Source organism: Microtus ochrogaster, chromosome 5 (genome assembly GCF_000317375.1).
Source record: "Microtus ochrogaster isolate Prairie Vole_2 chromosome 5, MicOch1.0, whole genome shotgun sequence".
Taxonomy (NCBI): Eukaryota; Metazoa; Chordata; class Mammalia; order Rodentia; family Cricetidae; genus Microtus; species Microtus ochrogaster.
Window position 1 is genome coordinate 67,937,988 of NC_022012.1, and position 22,909 is coordinate 67,960,896.

Here is a 22,909-nt window from a genome sequence, read left to right on the forward strand (position 1 = left end):
AGAGAGAGAGAGAGAGAGAGAGAGAGAGAGAGAGAGAGAGAGAGAGAGAGAGAGAGAGATCGGTGGTGGAGGGAGTTGACTGATGGTGTAGTTGTGTGGTGTAAACTGGATACTGGGTCAGCTCCAGGGAGAGCTCTGCAGAAGCCGCTTGTCTATGACGTCTCAGCCTGGGTCTTGTTTTCTTTCTATTTTAAAAGTTACTTCTTTTGCTGGGTGGTGATGGCGCACGCCTTTAATCCCAGCACTCCGGAGGCAGAGGCAGGAGGATCTCTTTGAGTTCAAGGCCAGCCTGGTCTACAAGAGCTAGTTCCAGGACAGGCTCCAAAGTGTGTGTGTGTGTGTGTGTGTGTGTGTCTGTGTGTGTGTGCATGCGCACAGCACCTATATGCCAGCTGGTGAACCACAGTGCCCATGTGGAGGTCAGAAAACTTATAGGAGTTAGTTCTTTCCTTCCACCATGTAGACCCTAAGGATCAAACTCAGGTTATTGGGCTTGGTGACAAAACTATTGGTCGAACCGTTTCACCAACCCTTGTCCCTATTCTCTGTTTCTAACTCTGTCTCTCTCCCCGTTTTTTCTTTCTTGTCCTTGTCTTTGTCCCTTTCATGTTTGAGGAGGTCCGTACCCCGTCTCCCTACATCTAACAGACCCTCAGTACGAGGAACTATCTTAGCACCAACAGGATTACCCCCGGTGTGAATGTGTGGTCACACACCAGTTTAGCCCTTTTGAACTTCAACGCCCTCAGCTATGAAGAAGACAGGAAAGAACTCTGTGTTGGTGACTGCCTATAAACATTACACATTTGAAGGAATTTTCTTGGTGATCAAAAAACCACTCTTTTTTTTTTCCTTTTCCTGCTTCCTGAAGCCTTCATTCATCCTACTGTGTTAGATTTGGACATGGTCCTTTTGAGTTGCAGCTTACTGATGATTCAGGATTTAACTGCTGGATTAAAGGCCAGCTAAGCAGAGTGTGGAGATTCTTTGGGGCTGGAGTCACACCACCCCTGCTTGGCTTTCTAGAAATATTTCATAAATGGACACAACAGATCATGTGTCAACCCCACCTCTTTCCCTCAGAGCTTGGCTGCATGGTCAGCTCTGCCGTCATAGGACAGTTTCGCTACTAGATGACATTCAATCTCAACTTCCCACATTTCAGGCCATGAGGTTAGTGAGGCAGTTAAAGCCATCAGAGGAACTGGCATAAGACAGGACAGAAACAGTGTCACCTCAGTGTAGGGTTTCATGACAAACTTCCTCTGGCATCTTTGTGAGAATTAGAAATGGATGTCCCGTTGGAAAAAATGGTTTATGAAGGTTCTTCCTAATGAGGATGGTGGACCAGGACTTCTATCGATAGAAGTGGGCAATCGATGTTTTCCCCAGGGGGCAAGCAGCCCCAGTTTATGCCAGGTCCAGTATGACCAGGAGATGCCAAGCTGGCCTTCTACCCTCTTGCTTCTGCTGTTCACGCACCCATTATTAGTGCTGTGTTTGTGAGACTTACATTCTTTTTCTCATTTCCTGCCTTTTCCTAGCCTCCAGAACCAAGCCATGGGGAACCTACGAGGAAGCTTCCTCAGGGCGTTGTCTACGGTGTGGTGCGCAGATCGGATCCCAACCAACAGAAGGAAATGGTCGTGTATGGCTGGTCCACCAATCAGCTGAAAGAAGAGATGAACTACATCAAAGATGTGAGCTACTCCGGGATGCTTTGTTTTTCTGTCCTTTGAAGCAGCTAGGAGGGCGGGGTCGGAAGCGTGGATGGGAATGTTAGGTAGGCATTTTGAAAGTCTTATTTGGATTGGAAATGTTTCTCTGTTTCTTTGTGGTGATGCTAAAGGGATGGGTATAATTCTTCAACAAGCTTCTCTTGGGTGGCTGTTACTTACAGGTCATGAGAGCCAGGGCTCCTGCTGGGTGTGGTCTGGAGGCTCTTGGGTGGTTTTGCGTAAGATACCAGACACATATAATGTATGTGTTTGGGCAGCTGTATAAGTGTGGGTGTTACTGGCTACTCAAAAGAGAACTGCTAACTCAGAAAGAAATGCATCTTCTCTGGAGATGAAGTGTAGAGGTGGGGGGTTCTGGGCAGGGCATGACTGGGCTCTGGATCTAGTTTTTTGTATTTCTTTGTATGTTTTCTTTCTTTAGCCTCAATATTGTCTCATATATGTGTGTACACATATATATACATATATACATATATGTGAAATTATTTTTATGTCTCACATATATGTACATATAAATATATATAAAAATTTCCCACATTTTGAAATTTTTTGAAGTTGCCCTGCTCCCATTAGACTTCGCCTTACATGGCTTCTTGACCAGGGTTTATTACATACCCCTCCTACACCAATCACTTACAGGGAGCGTAGGCAGACTTGGAAGGTTCACATCATTGATTTGGGTTAAAATGAATGTTGGGAAGTCAACTACAATAGACAAAGTACAGTCTATGTGAATCACTGAAATTTATTTGTATTTAATGTATTGTAGTAGGGAGGCCGCTTGTTCATTTCCTTACTGCCCAGACTCCCGAAGTATCACACAAAAACTGTATTAATTAAATCACTTTTTGGCCAATTACTTAAGCATATTGCTAGCTAGCTCTTTCATCTAGAATTAACCCATCTCTATTATTTTATATTTTACCATGAGGCTCATGGCTTACCAGCAAGGTTCCGACGTGTCTTTCTCCAGCGGCAGCTCCATGGCTTTTCTCTGACACTGCCTTTCTTCTCCCAGAATTCAGTTTAGTTTTCCCCACCTACCTCTATTCTGCTCTACCTCTATTATTCTCTGTGCAGGCCCAAGACAGTTTCTTTATTTACCGATGGTAGTCATAACATACAGAGGGTAATCCCACATCAATGTATTGTCTTGTGTCTTTTAAGTTGAGAAAGTTTGGGAGAAGTATATGAAGAAGAAAACAATTGGCCATCGTGTCACCATTCAGCCTGTCCTGGATGTTGACATTTTGGGCCATTTTCTTCGAATACTTTGATGGCTGTCTGACTGTTTCTTTGTGTTACCCAGTGTCCCCTTTCCAGACAAGTCTGACTGATACTGTTAAGCTCAAACCAGATTGGTTAGAGGAGAGAAGAAATGAACTGCTCTGGTGCGCATCTGTTCCAAACAGAGACCCATAGCTCAGTGCCGGAGGAAGCAAATGTCTACACAGGGCTGGAGAAGTTCCCCAGACCTGTGTGCTCATTGCTTCTGTATCAGATCCAGGTTCTTCTTAGTGTGACCTTCTGTCCTCGCTGGGCCTCTGTTTATGCATCTACAGGTGGCTCTTATCCATGAGGTCAAAACCACTGGCTTTGTGAGTCTCATTTGATTTGGGACAGATGATGTGCAAAGCCACATTGCCTTAGATATTGTATGAGTTGTTTTTGTTTTTTTTTATAACAAATTCATGGGCTGGGAGGTGATACAGTCCATAAAGTGCCTACTGCACACGCATGAGGACCTGAGACTTCAGCCCCCTAGTATCCATGAAAAAGTGTGTGGTTGGTGGTTAGACATACGATGATCCCTGGAGCTCACTGTCCAGCCCGTGTAGCTGAATAGATGACCTCCAAGTTCAGTGAGAGATCCTACCTCAAAAAATAAGGTGGAGAATGACCAAGGAAGATACCTTATGTTAACTTCTGGCCTCCATATATGTATACACACCCATACACATACATGCATCACTCACAAGAACAGATACAAACACACATACATATATGTGCATTTGCACATAAACATACACACACACAAACACACAGTGTATCACAGCCACCAGTCTTGAACACCCAGTTATCTGACCTCCCAAAGATCGTTTCTTTAATCATGCAGGATGTTGTATTCCAGATTGTTATTTTTAAATATAACTTATTTTTTATTTTATGTGCATTGGTGTTTTGCCTACATTTATATCTGTGGGAGGGTGTCAGAAACCCTGGAACTGGTGTTATAGACAGGTGTGATCTGTGATGTGGAAATAAACCCAGGTCCTCTGCTCTTAATTGCTGAGCCATCTCTCCAGCACCCAGACTGCTTTTAAACAATGCAGACTTTCTCAAGGAACTATTTAGACCGTCTTCATCTATATGCTCCTTAGAGCTTGGGATTGCTTTAGAGGTAGAACTTCTAAGTAGAACCCAGGCTCCCAAATTGTTGAAGACAAATACAGCAGGTCCAGGCTAATCCTCAGCTATAAATGACATATGTTGAAATCACGGAGCTAGTTCTGACCCAAAATTCCCACGCTCCACTGTGATCTGCAATACAAAGTTAATTTCTAGGTCCCACCTTCAACGACTGGTTTTAGGTCCATCCCAGCCTCCTCATTCCTCAGTGTGTTTATGAGTTTGTTGCTCCTGATGGGAGACACCCTGGCCTTATTGGCTTCCTACACTGTTCAGAGGGAGCAACACCCACCTCGAGATTCTGCCCATTCACCTCCGGTGACAGCGTAAGAGCCAGGTAGGGTGATGGAGTTATTTGTAAATGAAGACTGCTCATTCATTTCTGGCTGCCCAGACCTGAATAATCATACAAAACTATATTAATTACAACACTGTTTGGCTTATTAGCTCAGGCTTCTTATTGGCTAACTCTTACATCTTATATTAACCTATTTCTACTATTCTATTAATCCATGTATCACCATGATGCTGTGACCTACCGGTAAGGTTCCGGTATCTGACTTCTTTCATCAGCTACATGGCATCTCACTGCCTCTGCCTACTCTCTCTCTCTCTCTCTCTCTCTGTTCTGATTTTCCACCTGGCTTTACTCTGCTAAGCCATTGGCCCAAACAGTTTTATTCATTGACCAATAAAAGCAACACATACACAGAAGAACATCCCACATCAGTTATTGACCCCCTAGAATGAAGGATCATGCTTTGAGCCTCAATTTTCCAGTTGTTTGTGGTCAATGGCAAGAAAGTAGACTATTAAAACTCCACTGTGTAGGGTCTGGAGGGGCGGCTTAGGGGTTAAGAGTTCCTGCTGCTGAGGATCCAGATTTGATTCCCAGAACCCACCCATGTCAGGCAGCTCACAAATGTCTGTAACTCCAGTTCTAGGAGAGACCCACACCTTCTGGCTTCCTCTGGAACCAGCACAGACTCTCTCTCTGTCTTTGTCTTTGTCTCTGTCTGTTTGTTTGTCTGTCTGTCTGTCTCTGTCTCTCTCTCACACACACACTTAAAAAATAAATTAAATCTTTTAAAAAAAACCCCTCATTTAGAGAATGCTTGAGATCTTGACTCCTCTCTTCTAACTTTCCATCAATATCCATTCTAAACCAAAATGTAGCTCTGTGTTAGAGTTCTTGCCTAGCATGCTTGAGGCCTTGAGTTCAAATCCCTAGTATAAAAAAGAGAAAACAAAACCGTCAAAGCAAAACAAGGTGTTTCTTACACAAATATACCTTCAGTATCAAGTCTTCCAATACCATTCTTAAATATTAGCACTGAAACAAAACAGTTTTCTTCAGCCATTTGTAAGGTAGACAGCCTGGAGGAAGCTGCCTCCACGCCTTATCTGTTGGGGACTCCGAGAACGTTTCCAAACATCTAAAGACACCATAGGAAAGGGAAACAGAGTGGTGTTCCCACTTAACACTCCTCTGGTAGGCACCCCAGTCCAGACTTGCATAGTGTTTGTACAAGTGCGGGGTGGGGACCACTTTCCTCTCTGTTACCCCGTGTATGGTCTGTTGATAATTACTGAGAAACTGACATCTGAGTTTCTGGCCCCTTCAGGCCTCATGTTTTTCCACCTTGCATTCTAGACATTTAATTGCTTTTTGGCATTTGGAACACAGAGAGAGAAAATGAGAGGTTGCTGCTTGCTTTGGGGTGTTTTCATCCCCGTAGCCATGTGTTTACAGTCAATTAGTTAAAAACTTCCTGCTTGTAAAAACATGGGGCTGGAAGGGGTAAACTTGGTTCAAACAGTGATTGGGGGTGATGGGTGAGTTTTAACAAAGTGGTTGTTCTTCAGTTTATTGCTCGGATAACTTAATGTTTCTGAGTTCTTATCCTCATTGATATACACATTATCTGGATAACTTAGTGTTTATGAGTCCTTTTCCTCATTGATATACATACACATTATCATCTGGATCATTTCCACAGTTTCTAACTAGATGTTGAAAGTATTCTTGCACTTAATTTGCTGCAGGTTTTATTCTTAGAATTTTTTTGTGGGTCTTTCTGTTATTAAGAAGGTCTCCAGGATCTTTTATGAAACTACTGTAACTTGATGTCTCACTAGTGGTCTTGTGATGCAGGTGAGGGCCACTTTGGAGAAAGTGAGGAAGCGGATGTACGGAGACTACTACGAGATGAGGCAGAAGATACGCCAGCTCACCCAGGACCTGTCGGTATGTCCGGGACTCGGTGGTACCGTGGCGGTACCGAGAGGATGGTAGGGCTTGGCACCAGTGCCCAGTGGCCTGGAGACGCTTAAATAGCTCATGCTCCTTAGGAATGAAGAAGTTATACTTTTACTGAGAGGACATTTTCTCGAGCCATAGACTGAACTTTGTTCTTCAAAGGAGAATGACTAATAATCTTCCTTTTAGTTGCATTACAAGAGCGGTGCACACTCTTAACTGCTGAGCCATCTCTCCAGTCCCTGTCCAGATGGGTTCTAGTTAATGGCCTACTTTACTTTTCTGAAAGATGAAGTCTTGTGTAGTCCAGGGTGGTTTCGACTGTGCATGAGCTTGAATTCATTCTGTTTCCACCTCCCCAGTGAAGGGATTATAGGTGTGCACCACCATGCCTGGTTTCCAGGGTGATGAGGATTAAACCCCATCATTGTGCCTGCTCTACCAACCAAGCCACAGTTCCAGCCCTCAAATTCCATCTTTAAGAATTGCTCTAAGGATAAGCCCTCCCCATACAAAATGACATGTAGATGAATTATTTTTTTTTTAGCATCATTTGTAATAGTTAAAAAATACACACCAAGAAAAAGGAAGTGTGTTCTCTCTTTCCTGGCCAGCTCTTTACCAACTAAGCTAGCTCCCGGGCCCCGGATGTTGGTTTGTAATCTGTAGTTTTACCGCAAATATTACTGAAGCAGGTAAAGCTGCTCTCAGAAACTCCCCCCCTCCGGAGTCTGTGGGGTGTGGGTTGGTCTTGAGTGACTGTCTTCCTCTCTCCAGGTTTCCCACGCTCGGCAGGACTACCTAGACAGTCAGATCCAAGCGCAGTCATCAGCCCTGGATAACTTCAATGCCATGAACTCGGCCTTGGCGTTGGACTCGGTTGGCCTGCAGGTATTCCTCTGCTTCCCCTTGGCTGGGGACCTTCTCTTTAGAGAGCAGTGAGCTTAACCAGGAGTGGGGCCTGTGTGTAGAAATGTCACAGACTGTCCCATGGTCAGTCATGGTCCTTTAGTCACAGGTATGATAAACGCATGTAAGGTGGGGAGGAAGTCAGAGAAAATGCTTCCAGCAGAAATGCTGAGGCTCTGTCAGGTGCCGTGTCAACGGGGTTCTAGGCTCAGCTCTGGGATGGAGATGCCTCTTGCTCTGTAGGTACCTAAATGGTCCTCTGTATTTACGCAACACATCAGCTACCTTCTCCTTGTAGCTTGGGTGCTTCAAGAAGTCCCACTTCGTTGCAGAAAAGACATATTTATCCAGTGACAAAATACAACTTCTCATGGGAAGTAGCTCTCACAGGAAGCACTCTTTCTTGACTTAGAAATGATTTTATGTTGGAAAGAGTACTGTGTGTTCCAGAGAATGAAGACATTCTTAAAAGACAGACATTCTTAATTAAGACCTATTACCAGAATTTGGCTTTGAGCTAACCATTAAGGGATTTCCAGTCTTTGCTCTTCCATCCAAGGGGTTTTCTGCCTAGCATGCAAGTTTGTCTGAAGATGTTCAGAGCAAGCCCTTGGTCTTGCTTTCCAAATACACAATCGTTTCTGTCATCCCCGAGTTTATTTGGCCTATCTTTTTTGTCCTCTTAAATGGTAAGCTCACTTCTTTCTAATCCTTTCTGGTACTGTGTAAATAGTTTTGTGGATAAGCAAACAGACCACCATACTGGGCTCCTTCATTTCCCACAGATCTTGGTATTCACCAGCCTTAGCTGATAGAGCCCCAGCGGCAACAAAGCTCGGCCAGCTTCCAGCAGTGGGTGGGGCAGGGCTGTGTTTGGGTTTGTCTGGGATGCCCATTTCTGGTTGGGCTGCAGTCCCAGGCTTTTCCTGGCTCCCTTTTGTGTATGCCAGCTTCCACCTGGCCTCAGGCCAAACCCCTGATTTACTCAGGAGCCCTTTGTTCCCTTCCTCCTATCTTGAAGGGGGATTGCCAAGGCCCTCTTTCTTTCCCTTTTGGAAACATGTTCATTCCCCTGCTTACCAGAGAGGACCTTGCTTCACCTGAGCTTAGGCCTGCTTCTATCTGCACTGTCTCTGGGGTTTTCTCCCCAGAAAAACAATATATTTCTAAGCAAATTCTTCTCATGCGCTGTTTAGTTGATAATCTAGGCATTTACCTTATTGGTCACTTATTAGAACAACCCAAGGACCCTTAGTCTCTTAATCCTGGGCTGCCAACAGAGCCAGGCAACTAGAAGGTTACACCCATCGGTCATATCTGAAGGTCACTGGCTTCTTACTTGTGCAAGATCCCAGCCTCTTCCACTTGTCCCTTCTACCCGTGTTTGTCATTATTGACAGAAACCAGACTCTCGGCTTCAGCACTTAGAAAGGCAGAGCTGGGCAGACTGTAAAGGGCTCCAAACCCTGACTCCCGTGGATAAACTGAGGCCACAGAGATCAAGGACATGAAGTGTCTAGTTAGTGGCAGAGACGGGATTAGACAAATCTGGTCTCTTGGTCAAGGCTAAGTGTTTGTGCATCCATTTTCTCCCAGAAGGACTTGCACATTAGACTAGATGTCTTCTGAAGCCCTGGAATCTTCCAATGACTTCAGTGTTTCCTTTGGTAACTTTTTGCCTTTAGTGACAGTTTCTAAAGTGGTTCAAGTAGGTTTAGGTATATTGCTGTCCAACGAGGAGTGGTGGAGAATCTTCAGAGACCAGCCATCCATCAGAGGACAGAGGAGATGGGTCTGCCACCTTGTAGGCAGACTTCCTCTGTTCTGCTAGGCAGCTCTGTCTCACCAGTCAGATCCCAAATAACCACACAGAGACTTATCAGTTATAAACACTCAGCCAATAGCTTAGGCTTGTTACTAACTAGGTTTTACAACTTATATTAACTCATTTCTTGTCTACATTCTGCCATGTAGAGGTACTGTTTTTCATCATGGCATGTTCATCTCCTGCTTCCTCTGCATCTGGCTGGTGACTCCCTTCCCCACCCTCTTCCCCGACACACACCACAAATCCTGCCTAACTTCAACCTGCCTAGTTATTGACCAGTCAGCTCTTTTATTAAACCAATCAGAAGGTGCCTTGGCAAAGACACATCTTCACAGCAGGCAGAAAGCTTATTTCACGGCACCATCCGCACCAGGTTCTGAGTCCAGCATCCTGAAGTTGCAGATAAAACCCACACCCCGTGTCCAGTGTTGGAGAGTACAGAACTATGGGAATCATTTCTCTCCGATTAAATAGAAACAGAAGCAACAAACAGCAGCATTATTAGTTTAATAAGTGTGTACCGCAGCAACAGTCAACAGCATTTTTCCCCTGAGACATGGTTTCATGTAGCTCAGGCTGGCTTCAAACTCACTAGGTAGCCCAGGGTGACCTTGAATTTGACCTTCCTGACTCTACTTGTTAAGTGCTATGATTACAGGCCTGAGCCACCACGCGTCATGTATGCAGTGCTGGGAGTGGACCCTGGACTGTGTGCAGGCTGGGTTTATTCAGACCTGGAGGCAGGGGCTGAAGCAGAGAGTGGCGGAGCTCTGCTTACTGGTTGCTCTGCCTGTTTCCTTACATAATCCAGAACCTCCTTGCTCAGGGGCAGCACAGCCCACAGTGTGCTGTGCATCCTCACATTGATGATCAATCAAGAAAATATACCACAGGCTTGCCCACAAGCCAGTCTGAAGGAGGCATTTTCTCAATCAAGATTCCCCTTTCCTAGATGACCCTGGCTTGTGTCGAGCTGACTTAGCAGCATACGAGCATCTGAACCACATCTGCGGCCCCCTTCACAGGCTCTTGACACTTGTCAGGCAAAGTTGTTGACTTTATCTCAGTCTAGAAAACACTTTGGTTTTTATTTTATCGTGGAACTATAGAAAAGACAGGGAAATAACAAAATAGAAATAAATATCTCAATTCTGTTATGTAGCAAAAGGTATCATGGTTTGGATTTATGAGTGGGATTGGCCTGTGTTTATTACTTTACACATGCTCCCCCTGTGTGAAAGGATACTATTATGAGCGTTTTCCCTGAGAAAGATTCTCATTAATCCATCTTCCCATCCTAAGCAGTGGCAAGCTAATGGCCCACAGCTGTTGGGGATGGTCGAGAAGGCTGTGGTCCACTAAGCCACAGTGGGATAGGCCCCAGCTACTGTTGGGACCCCTGGTCCACGACCCAGGAGCTGCTGCAGCATAACCCAGAGTGGGATCATGCCTGTGGGTTCTCATACCACTCGATCTGGGCTTTTAATTTTCACCCAAATAGAAAACCCTTGTGGATGTGACCTTGGAAAACAGCAACATCAAGGATCAGATCAGACATCTGCAGCAGACCTATGAAGCGTCCATGGACAAGCTGCGGGAGAAGCAGAGGCAGTTAGAGGCTGCGCAAATGGAAAACCAGCTGCTGAAAATGAAGGTACAGCAACTGGCCTTGTTCCCACTCACCTCTCGCTCCTCTCTTTAATTTTCCATCTCCGTTTCTCCATTCCCTTTCTCATTAGGCTTCCTTACCCACAGCCATGGTCTGAAGGTGGCAAGGAGGTGTCTGCCTCCTTGGGTTGTTGCCTAGAGTTGGGGTGCTGCTAGCCTACAGTGTCAAGAAAGGGTGTGGACTCACAAGCCCCTCCTCCAATACTGTGGTTTTCAAGCTGTGTTTTAAGCTGTTCTGTGGATCATGTATAACTTATTGCCTAAGCCAGCATGTGCTAGTGAAGGGTGGAGCTGCTGATAACTCAGGAAAACTGTCTGGCAGTGCATCCTTCCCTGCATCTGCCATGCTGCACTGCAGATCTGTCGTTCGCCTCTGAGGTCCTGCTATTACAGCCATGGTGGGGTCAGGCTTGGGCAGAATACCTCAGCCCCTCTTTGCTTTCCCTTCAAATAAGGCAACTTTTTCATTTTTTAAATTATGTATCAATGTATGTATCTGAGTGTGGGTTTGTATACCTGACTGCAGTGTCTACAGATCCCCCAGAGCTGGAGTTACAGGCGATTGTGAGTCACCTGATTGTGAGTTCCTGAGAAGGGAACTTGGGGCCTCTGGAAGACCAGAAAGTGCTCTTAACTGCTGAGCTGTTTCTCCAGCCCCAGGCCAGTCTTTCTGTTGGACAGTTTTATACATTCTATTTCTCTCTAGGAGTTACTTTGAAAATTAAAAAAGATTGTTATGAAGGAAGTCAGTTCCTGAATGGAACCTTTGTGTGCCTGTTCAGTCCACAAGCACTTACTGAGCACCTACCTTTGGGTCTGCCCACTCTCTTGTTGTCTGCTCTGGAGTGGTAGGTCACCAGGCATGGCTAGGTAGCCTGACAGTCCAGATCCCTTGTGTCCAGCCTACAGTAACCTGTTTTTAGAGACCGATGCTGAATTTGCTCCTGACCACTGGAGCTCAAAAGGTTTTTCTCCACTCTTCCTTTTGCTTTATCCTTCAAACTAAGAATGAAAGAGGTTGCAGGGACTCCAGGTGCCTCACGTGACCAGAATGCAGCTTGAACAGGTCTCAGGCAGAGCCCTTTTCTATGGTACTTGTGCAGTAGAAAGGAGTGTGGGGTTGGACCTGCATTCTAAGCTAATAACTTTTGCTCATGAATTTCCATCCTGTGGCTTCTCGGTGCGGACACTTTCCCAGAGATGAGCATTCAAGGGCATCAAGAGGGACTTGTCATGGCTTTGGAGTAAACACTAGGCAACTTATTAAGGCCAAAGGACACCTCCCTTTCCCAGAGGTGAGGTGCTCACGTGCTCAGGCATCTTGGACAAGCAGAAGCCTGATAGGAGGGGCAAGGGCATACCCGCAGCAGCCTTGGGTCAGTGGTATGATACCTTTACTGAAGGCCAGAAAGGAGACACCATTCCTGGAGTCCCGCCCCAGCCACCCCAGCTCCAATGACTCGCTGCAGCTGTGCCTGCCCTGACTGGCCACTAAAGGCTCCCAGCCCCGTGGCCCCCCTAGGCCAAGATTCTCCCAAAGACACAGCTCAGAGAGCACGTGGTGTGGGAAAGATGAGTGCGGATTTCTCATTTGTCCTTAAAGAGGCCTGACTTAGAGATGGGCTGGTCAGTGCAATGAATGGGACTGATGAGACAAGACATCTTTAAAATGGTCTGTGCATGCGTGTGTACATATGTGCATGTGTGTGGATGCACATGTCTGTCTGTCTAGGTGTAGGTCAGAGGTTAACTTCAAGTGTAATTGCTCAGGAGCTGTCCGTCTTCTCTTTCAAGACACAGTTGCTCACTGGACCTGAGGCTGTCTGTTTATAGCTGGTCAGTGAGCCCCAGGAATCATCTACCTGTGTAAGCCATCATGCCTGGCTGCTTCTCTTCTCTGTCACTCTCTCTGTCTCTCTCTCTCTCTGCTTGGGTTCTAGAAAAACTTTACTTAGCCCATCTCCCCAGCTCTAAGAAGTGACCTCCGGAAAGATTTGTTCTCTGAAACACTTTGTCCCTGTCACCCTTAATAGCTCAGCGTACAGCGCCATCTTGCACTGGTGTGTGTTGTATGCTGCTCTCTCTCTCCCCCTGCCCTCCCGCCTGCTGCTCCGGTCAACTACAGACCCTGGGAGTCATGTTCTGACCTCTGTGTGTAGAGACACGAGAGGGGCAAGGTCCAGGCTGCAGTTCTGCAATGAGACCCTTTGCAGGTGGAGTCGTCTCAAGAAGCCAACGCAGAGGTGATGCGGGAGATGACGAGGAAGCTGTACAGCCAGTATGAGGAGAAGCTACAGGAGGCACAGCGCAAGCACACTGCTGAGAAGGAGGTGCTCCTGGTGCGTGTGTGCCTCTCGGAACAGAATACATGGGATGTGGCTGGCAGGTTTAACAGAAAAGTTTAGTCCTCAAAAGGGAGTCATGAGGTTGGGTGTGGAGAGGAGTCAGGGGATTCATTCATTCATTCATTCATTCACTCGTTCACTGTCTATTTCATGTGTGTGTTATATGCATGTGTGCACTGTGTATACAGCTGTTCTTGCTCATGTGTGCACTTGTAGAGGCGACAGATTGATGCTGGTAGTGTGCCTCTGCCATTTGACCCGAACTTGGAGCTTGCCATTTAGTCTTGGCCCAGACTACCCACTCCCATAGTCCTGTGTTAGCCTCCACAGTGCTGGGGTCACAGGCATGCCCAGCCATGCCCAGCTTTTACTTCATGCTAGGAATCTGAACTCAGGTCCTCATGCTCACACACCAGGCTCTTCACCCACTGAGCTAACGCCCTGGTCCAGGGGATTTATTTGATTGTTTATTCACACCCCATTTTCCCTCCTCCTGGAGTAAAATCTCCACTGTCTCTGTCTCGAAATACACTTTTTTTCCAGATAATAGCACCATTAGCCCACATCCAAGATCCTGGGTTTGTGGGTTTTCTCTGTTTGTTCCTCCCATGTCCCCATCCCGGATTATACCATTGCCCCACCCTTGGAAGCTCCACCGTCTCCATCCCGAGGTCTGCCATCCCCACAGCTAGAAGTGACTCTTGCCCTCAGAAAGCCATTCATTTTCCCTTCCTCCTCCTGGCTGTGGGATTGGACTGTGCCTCTGACTAGACGCAGACTCACATCAGCCTCTCTTGGAGGGCCCACAGTCTTTGGAGGAGTCCCTCTGCGTCTGGTTTATCGGTGTCCTTGGCGGTTTAATCAATGCACCAGATGTTTGGGTTTTTCCGTAAGAGTAACTTGGCACAGTGCACTGTGGGAGGAAGATCTGGGATTTCCTCATTCTGCTCCAGTAGCATGTTGGCCCACACAGCGACATGCTGAGCATGTGTACAATATTATTTAAGCCTTCACAGCTATTTTGTTTTGTTTATTTTTTCATACCTTTGGAACGTAAGCTTTTAGAGAGTTACCGGGCCCATACAAAAGCCACACGAGGGGCCAATGAGAGTGCTCAGCAGGTAAAGATGCCCACTGCCAAGGTGATAAGCTGAGCTCATCCTGAAGCCCACATGGTGGAAGGAGGGAGCATTGAAGGCTATCATTTCCACACTTCTGACCTCCACACAAGTAACCTGGAACCCGTACCCCCCCCCCCATACACAAAATAAAATCAGTATAAAATCTTAAGTAAAGTTGAAGAAGAATAGCTACACGGCACGGTGTGCTTTGTTCAGAGGAGAAACCAGACTCTTAACAGTTGAGTTCTCCCTGTGATAAACGTGGGCTTCCAGGGTCATGCTTTCACAGGGAGATGATGACCCAGTGAGGCACTGTCTGGACGTAGGTGAGTCACCTGGGTATCGGGGCCTTGCTGAGGAAAGTGTGTGCCTATTGCAGGAGGAAACCAATAGCTTTCTGAAAGCGATCGAAGAGGCCAATAAAAAGATGGAGGCAGCTGAGCTCAGCCTGGAGGAGAAAGACCAGAGGATCGGGGAGCTGGACAGGTTGATTGAGCGAATGGAGAAGGTAACTGATGCAGCCTGAGCCTGCTGCCCCCCACTGCTGCCCCCTCGGCCTGCTACCCATCTGCCCAGTGCCCCTGGCCCCACAGCTCCTTCAAGACCTGCCTAGAGTCAGAAGCCACAGTACTAACTCCTCTCAGCCCCCAGTTTTCAGTGCAATACAGCCTAATTAACACAGAAGGGAGCTGAATAACTTTCTTGTCTTCCTCTCTGGTAACTATTCTTATTGTTGTTTGTTTCTGTAGGGTTGGCAATCGAACCCACGGCCTTATGTGTGTATTAGGCAAACCCCAGCCCAGCCCATCAAAATTATTTTGATACATTTAAAAAAAGTCACCTGTAAAATTCTTTCTACAGATTAATATTGCAGCAGCTAGCTGTGTGGGATCTCAAGACATACTTGTCATTTAACCTGATGAGGCAATGTATTTGGAGGCTCCATCAGCACCCCACCCCTCTTGTTTCTGGGGCATGTGTCTGGGACAGGTTGACTTTTGCATGACACGCCTGGGACCTGAATGAGATGGGGAGGTAAACTCATCTGTGTGTGGCAAACAGGCTGACAACGGGGTGGGGGCTTACAGCGTTGACAAGCTAGTCTTGGGCTGGGCTGCAGACATGAGGCAGGAAGTGGAAGAGGAAAGACAGGAAGGAAGGAAAGGAGGAGAAGGCATGGTGACATTGAGCAGCTGACAGCTGACTTCTGGGTGGACTTCTGGAGTTGAGGGCCAAAGCCTGGTCTAGTTTCTGGAAGGTGCTGATAGCACTGACCCATCATGGACATGATGTCATTAGCACCAAGTGCCAGACTCTGCAAGCTGGGACCCCCAACCTAATGATGGAGTAAGACCCTGTCTCAGCTTCAGATAGATCTGAGGGTGGGTCTCTGACTTCTCCTTACTGGCTTGCCACCCAGGCCTTCACACCTCTGATGGGCATGATTATAGGTTCCTTTCCCTCTCCCACTCTGAAAACAGAATCTCACCACTTAGTTTGGAGCCTATGTAACTCGTACAGTTGTTTGGGTAGGAATTGCTGTGAGTAGAAGCGAGGCTCCGCCTTCTCAGAGGAGTGCTCAAAGCAACACCCCTCCCTTAACTGGAAAATGTGTTTTAAGGCTATATTAATATCTATAATATCTGTCTACTATCATCCCAACGATGACAGCCACTGTGCTTTTATTAACATTTTCCTGCTTTTTCTTTTCAAAGAAGTGATTGTAAAAATTCTTACTGTTTGGGGTAAACTGAAATTTACAGAGGTATGTCTATGTATTCAGCAAAGGGCATGAAGCGCATAGCTTGATGCACCTGTGTTTCTCTTGCTGCTGAAATAAATTGCCGAAAAGTCAGCTTCTGTTCTGGAGGTGAGACGTCCCAGAGCGACGACATTGGCAGGTGTTTGGACGTTCTAAGACAAAGTCGATTTCCTTGCCCTTTCTAACTCCTGGGCACTACCTGTACTACTCGGCTTGTGCCTATACCCTGGCATCAGAGTCAGCCACGGAACATCTTCCTAGCCCCCTGATTTTAACTCTGCTGCCTCCCCTAGAAAGAGTTACATTCTACCCATGAGACTCTCCAGATCATTAACTATGCTGGCAAAGTTCCCTTCCTGTGTGAGATGATGTGTTTATAAGGGATTAACTCTGAACTTCTTTGTGTGGGGGGAGGGACCATTGTTCTGGCCATAATGGCTATCTGTTTTATTTGTGACTACCCCTGTGTAAACATTGCCAGATTTTCAGAGCCTCTTTGCTGGAAGATTTTGAAAACAATCAAGAATTGTACAATGCCACAGGCCACTGATTTATGACATTTTTATCATTAGTTAGAAATATACATTTTCAAACGTGATGGTGGTTGTGCACACCTTTAATCTCAGCAGTCAGAAGGCAGAGGCAGATGGATCTCTGAGTGTGAGGCCAGCCAGGTCTACAGAGTGAGTTTCAGGACAGCTAGGGTTACACAGAGAGTCTGTCTGTCTATCTATCTATCTATCTATCTATCTATCTATCTATCTATCTATCTATCTATCTATCTATCTATCTATCTATCTATTATAAGACATGTGAGCCTGGGCTGGTGCTCATGTGATTTGATTGGAGTGTTTTGTCTAATCCGTAAGTATGTCTATGCATTGGCCCCTTTGAATTTTGAGCACTGGGCTAATAGATTTTTGACATCCAGGGGGTGATGTGCAGACTCGGACACACCAGAGCTGGGCATATCTGGGGTTCAGCTTCTGTCTGGCTCCATTTGGCTCTATCTGGCTTCATTTTATCATGTCTCTTTTAGGAACGGCATCAACTCCAGCTGCAGCTCCTTGAACATGAAACAGAAATGTCGGGGGAGATTGCAGATTCTGACAAGGACAGGTGAGGCGGCCAACACACACATTGGTGTTGTGTGTGTCTCTGTGTGTGTGTGTTCATGCAGACAGAGGCCAGAGGAAGATGTCTGGTGTCCTGTTCCCACCACTTTCTACCTTATTCTCTTGATCTTGGGTCTCTCCATGAACCTGGAGCTAGGCTAGAAGCCAGCAAGCCCCACTCATCCTTCTGTCTCCCCTCCTACAACACTCTACACCATAGCTGTGCTCAACGTTTTACAGGAGTACTGGGGATTTGAACTCAGGTCTTCATGCTTGCCCAATGAGTCCTCCCCTACCCACCGAGCCATGTGCCCTGCCTTGGCTAGCTCACTTGACTCTTGTGTTTTCATTCACGTGGTCCTCACTTAGTACCGACCTATGTAAGTATGACATTGGCTGAGAACACCCAGTGTGGGTCCAGTTCCTTCAGAAGCTCACAGTCACATCTCACTGCCCAAGGCTGGCTGTTAGTTCAGCGGGACGTATCAAAGATGGCCACAAACGCAGACGTTCTGTCTCTGCGTGCTCACGACCCTGAGCTCACAGGATGCACCTGTTAATGAGATAACTCGTCAGCTGTGACTGACACCATTCGTCCTGGCAGTTAACTTTAAAGTGGTGCTTGTTCTCAAGCCTTGCATTGCCCTTTGTGAAACCCCGGAAAATACAGAAGCCGTACGTGGTCTTTTCTAGAAATCGAAAGGCAGAGAGGAAGGAAAGCAAGGCTGGGATGATTGGAGCACTTCGGCAAGTTACCTGACCCCGGAGGCTCTCAGCCTAACTGTCTCATGGGAACTCTTTTTCTCAGTGAGGAATGTGGATCAGGTGTCTCTGGTATCACATTGGCATAGTATGTGCCGGGAAAAAGATGTTTTCCTCAGTTAAAAAAAAAATATGTTTATTTATTTATTGTGCGGGTGTGTGTATATTTTGCAGTTGTTCCATGACGTGGGTGTGGAGGTCAGAAGACACCTCTCAGGAATTAATTCTTTCCTTTGTCACATGGCTCATGTGGGGAATCAAACTCAGATCACCAGGCTTAGCCGCAAGCACCTCCAGCTGCTGCGCAGTTTCACTCACCCTTCTCCTGTAACTCGAGAGTTTCCAAAGTTGCAGGAGTCCTTACTAATTTTTACTTTGGTGCTAATGAGGGACCTGGTGTTGCTGGGAAACGGGGCGGAGACCCAGAACATCCTTCCAGGGTTCTGCTCTCATGACACACAGAACACAGTCATCTATCTGCCAGCTCCTTTTGGTTGGTTTGAGCCAAGCAAAGACAGAATGATGTCTCTGAAAAAGCTCAGGAATGTTCTGTGGTGCAGGACAGTGATGCAGCGAAGGGCTTTCCACGTGGACCTTGTTTGTTCAGTAAGTGATGGGCACAGCAGTACTGGCTACAGGCTTTCCTGGACTCCACCCTTGATTTCAGGGCTTCCCTGGGTTCTTAGACTCCCCTAATTAAGGTCAGTGATTGCGTATCCCAGTCTGTAATAACCCCAAGCAGAAATCCTTTCATGCCTATCAGTGGAGAAAAAACTCATCTGCCCCAGGAGTGTCATTATACAAAGTGAAACTTGAGGAAGGGATCTGAAGGATGCCTGTTCTCTTTCTGGGGTGATATGGATTCTAAGTTGATCCCTAGAGATCCATGGGAGGAGGGTGTGGCTTGAGTTTGAGTTTTTGTTCTTGCAATGCTTCTACAATGCTGTGGCGTTCTCTGTCTCCATGACTGTTCTGAGTCAGGGCTCAGAGCTTCTTTTTCCCCTTAGGTACCAGCAGCTGGAGGAGGCATCCACCAGCCTCCGAGAGCGGATCAGGCACCTGGATGACATGGTGCATTGCCAGCAGAAGAAAGTCAAGCAGATGGTGGAGGAGGTAAGCTCTCACGGAAGCCTGGGACCCAGGACAGCTTCCTGTGGCGGGGAAAAGATACCACTCCAGCTCACACGTGACTGCCCAGGCCACTGTCATCACAGCCCAAAGGGACAGCTCCCCTTGTGTGCCGTGTGGACCAATGATTGTTCTTTCTAAGGAGGCTTTTCTCTAGACCGAAGTGTTGCCAAGTGCAGTTCACAGTGCATACAGTCTCCAAGGCCTATAGTTTAGGGGACAAAAGAGACAGAGGTGACCTCAGCTCAGGTTTCTGTGCATCTCCCAAACCCACCCTCATCTCCTGCACCACTGCTGTGCCCTGTCTCTGCTCCTGGGCGTCCTCTGTGGTTCTGTTCTCCTGATGCTCTCTACTCCCTGTGTCCTGGCTCAGTCCTCACTCTTGTTTCTCCTCCATCTTTTCTCGTCTGCATCCTTTCTCTCCTGTGGAATATGAAAAGTTAGGTATTTAATCTGCTGGGGAAGTTAATCACTCGCTGTGTTTTCTAAATGAGAAGAAAAGCAGGTAGGTTGAACATGTAGTTCTCTAAGGAGAAAAGGAAATGATTTTGCCTTGGCTTATCATGCGCTGCCTCCCTTTCTTGTGATACTTGGTAAACGAAAATCTGTGAGTGGTTAAGGCTGGCCACACTGTCATTGTAGGTGTTTCTGACTTAATTTTTAAAAATTGGTAGAAAAAATTGGATAGAAAAATCTGATAGAAAAATAACAGTAACTGTCATAAGAATATGTAAGTAAGAGTTCTAAGAATATCTAGGGTCTAATTCTCTAACTTGAAGAATAAAGTCAAATGAATAAAAAGTTTGGTTGACAGAAGAAAACAGGAAAAGCTCTTTTACTTACAATAATCACTACTTTAAAATATGTGTCCATCTTATGTATGCCTGTGTATGCGTGTGCTCATGTACATGCATGTTCCATGTGTGTGCAAGTGTGTGAAGAACAGGAGACAACCTTGCTGTTTTGTGTCAGGCACCATTCACCATATTCTGGAGACGGGGTCTCTTCCTGGCCTGAAGCTTGCCAATTAGGCCATTCTGGTTGGCCAGTCAGCCTCAAGTGTCCTCCTGTCTCCACTTCCCCAGGGCTGGGATTGCAAGTGTGTACCACCACTCCTAGCCTGTACCAACGCACATAGCCTGTACCACCCGCGCATAGCCTGTACCACCACACCTAGCCTGTATCTCCACACCTAGCCTGTACTACAACACTTAGCCTGTATCTCCACACCTAGCCTGTACTACAACCAACACTTAGCCTGGATCACCACACCTAGCCTGTACTACAACACCTAGCCTGTATCCCCACACCTAGCCTGTACCACCATACCAGCCTGTATCTCCACACCTAGCCTGTACCACCATACCTAGCCTGTATCCCCACACCTAGCCTGTGCTACAACACCTAGCCTGTACTACAGCACCTAGCCTGTACTACAACACCCTGCCTGTACCATCATAGCTAGCTTGTATCACCATACCTAGCCTTTCCATAGGTTCTGGGGTTGAATTCTGATCCTCATACTATAAGAAAGTACATGACCAACTGGGGTCTCCCCAGCTCTATGACAAGTTTTGAATGAATCATGAATATTTAAAGTGTAGCTCTTTTCAGTAAATTTATACGTGACAGATAAAAGTTAAAAGCGTATCTACTTTAGCAGTCTAGAAGATGCCAGGTGTTCCTGTGGTAGAGGTAAAGTCAGGGAATTATGAGGGTGGGAGGGACACTGTTTTATTAGGTCTAGAATAAACATCCACAGTAGATAAAATCTTGTCTCCAACTGAGAAGTCAGCCGTACCGAGTGGAGTCTCGTATGGCTCGCACGCAAGAGTGCGCGGGGCAGCAGAAGAGGGGAGGAGCCAAGCTGCACCTTCTTGAACTCATGCACTTGTATGGGAGCATCAGAACAGTGACGGGTGAGATCCCATCCCACCCCACCCCAGCATGGGCAGAAGTGTGTTTGCTAAGGGAAGGCGTCTGCCATCTTGATGGACCTTGGCTATCAGAGCACACCCTCTCCACCTCCGAGTTTCCCGCATTGAAAGTTGGAGGCAGGGTGGTGTCTTAATCTGCGTGGTTCTCACTGGGGCTACCATTTCTCTTTCCTCACAGCAGGGGTGTGTATTGCTTGTGTGCGTAGTAAAGAGGCTCTGAGTTAGCCTCGGGTTGATTGGCTTTTGGGTCAGTTAAATCCTTGTCTATCAGATATTGCGACTGACACCAAAGTCAGAGAGTTTTTTTTAAGGCACTCTCAGATAAGTTCAGAATCTGGGTTTTATATCATATTACAGAGTATATTCTTAATGAAAGGGAGTGAAGGAACACACACACACACACATACGAGTTTGGCTCTCAGTATCTCAGTATCTGAGGAATTTTGTTCTAGAATATTTCAAGGATTCCAGTATATATATATATATTACACCTGTAATCCTCCTATGTATTTTTTTTTAAAAAAGATTTACTTGTAATGTGTGTGTCTTTGTGTGTTTGTGTTGTATGAGTTCACTGCTTGTTTCATCCAGCAGAGGGCGTCAGATCCCCTGGAGCTGGAGTTACATGCAGTTGTGAGCGGCAGCAAGTGCTCTTAACTGCTGAGCGACCTCTCCAGTCTCCCTTCTGTGTCTTTGAAATTATTCTAGGTTACTTACAGTACTGAATACAGTGTAAATTGCTGCTTCTCTCTGTATTTTTTAGAGGGTAACGATGAGGAGAAAAATTTGTACATGTTCAGCACAGATGGAATTTTATTTTTTCAACTGTTTTTAATCTGAAGGTGGTTGAATCCATGGTATGAGTCCCGTGGATACAGAGGGCTGGATCTGCATATGCGGGTGTGTGTTTAAACAGGGACGTGTGCAAAGATTGACATCCATGCCTTTTATTTCACATTTCCCACGCAAACTTCTCGCATTTAGTTGTGGGAGATCGGTCTATGCGGTGAACCAGCACGCACCGTCAGGAGAGCTCGGTGAGCAACACTGATGCCGCCTACCAGCTGCCTGGGCTTTAACAGCGAAAGCAGATATTTTTTTAAAGTCTATATTCTGAATTTAAGATCTTTTAATCAGGAAGTAAAAATAATCAAGTTTGTCCAGCACACAGTGGTCACGCCTATAGAAAAAGAATAGTTTTTTTTTTTTTTTTTAAAAATCTTAATTATTGTGGGCACTTATGTTGTTTAAAGTTAAAAGTGTGGAAGAGTGTCATGGACAAGTGAGCGTGTTCAGAGGAGCCACCAGACTGAAAGGAGACAGGAGTTGGTGGGGGGCGGGGTGGAGAGCACATGGCCAAGGTGCTGGGCTGACTGGGGTCTTAGAAAAAGGGGTGGGGTGTTATTCTGGTGCAAGGCCAGGCCAGAGCCACTGGGTGGCGCTGTCAATGAGGGAAGCATGGCGTCTTTCAGAACACAGGCAACATTTAAGATACTGGCTGCTCAGAGGAAATAGTTAGCCCAGATCACAGGTGCACCCCTTCCAAAGTGAGAAAGCGAACCCAGAGCTTGCTAGTGTTGCTCCTGGGCCCCGTGCGATCTGCAGGGACAGTTGGTGGAAATCTGCTGAGTTTGACAATGTTCTTTATTTTTTCTTAATTATGTGTATGCATACGTACGTGTGTGTGTGTGTGTGCATGTGTACGTGTGTGTGTGTGTGAGTAGGCACATGTAGAGGTCAGAGGATAACTATATGGAGTCAGTACCTTTTTCCACTTTTAAATGAGTTCCAGGGCTCAAACCCAGGTCACGAGGCTTGTACAGCGAGTGCCTTTATCCACAGAGCCATCTCACTAGCTCTGCCACGTTCTTTAGATAAAAGACTCTCTCTCTCTGTCTCTCTCTCTGTCTCTCTCTCTGTCTCTCT

At 46.4% G+C, this 22,909-nt stretch overlaps 1 protein-coding gene across 1 annotated transcript in view; it reads left to right on the forward strand.

The window, feature by feature from the left end:
• Positions 1 to 22,909, forward strand: part of Myzap (myocardial zonula adherens protein) — a 95,075-nt gene that overhangs the window by 31,388 nt on the left and 40,778 nt on the right. Inside the window, exons 3-10 of the mRNA XM_013346398.2 lie at positions 1,545 to 1,700; positions 6,304 to 6,396; positions 7,186 to 7,299; positions 10,647 to 10,799; positions 13,027 to 13,152; positions 14,659 to 14,787; positions 17,081 to 17,160; positions 18,926 to 19,031. Of these exons, the coding sequence (XP_013201852.2) occupies positions 1,545 to 1,700; positions 6,304 to 6,396; positions 7,186 to 7,299; positions 10,647 to 10,799; positions 13,027 to 13,152; positions 14,659 to 14,787; positions 17,081 to 17,160; positions 18,926 to 19,031 (957 nt within the window). The remainder of the gene's footprint in view (positions 1 to 1,544; positions 1,701 to 6,303; positions 6,397 to 7,185; positions 7,300 to 10,646; positions 10,800 to 13,026; positions 13,153 to 14,658; positions 14,788 to 17,080; positions 17,161 to 18,925; positions 19,032 to 22,909) is intronic.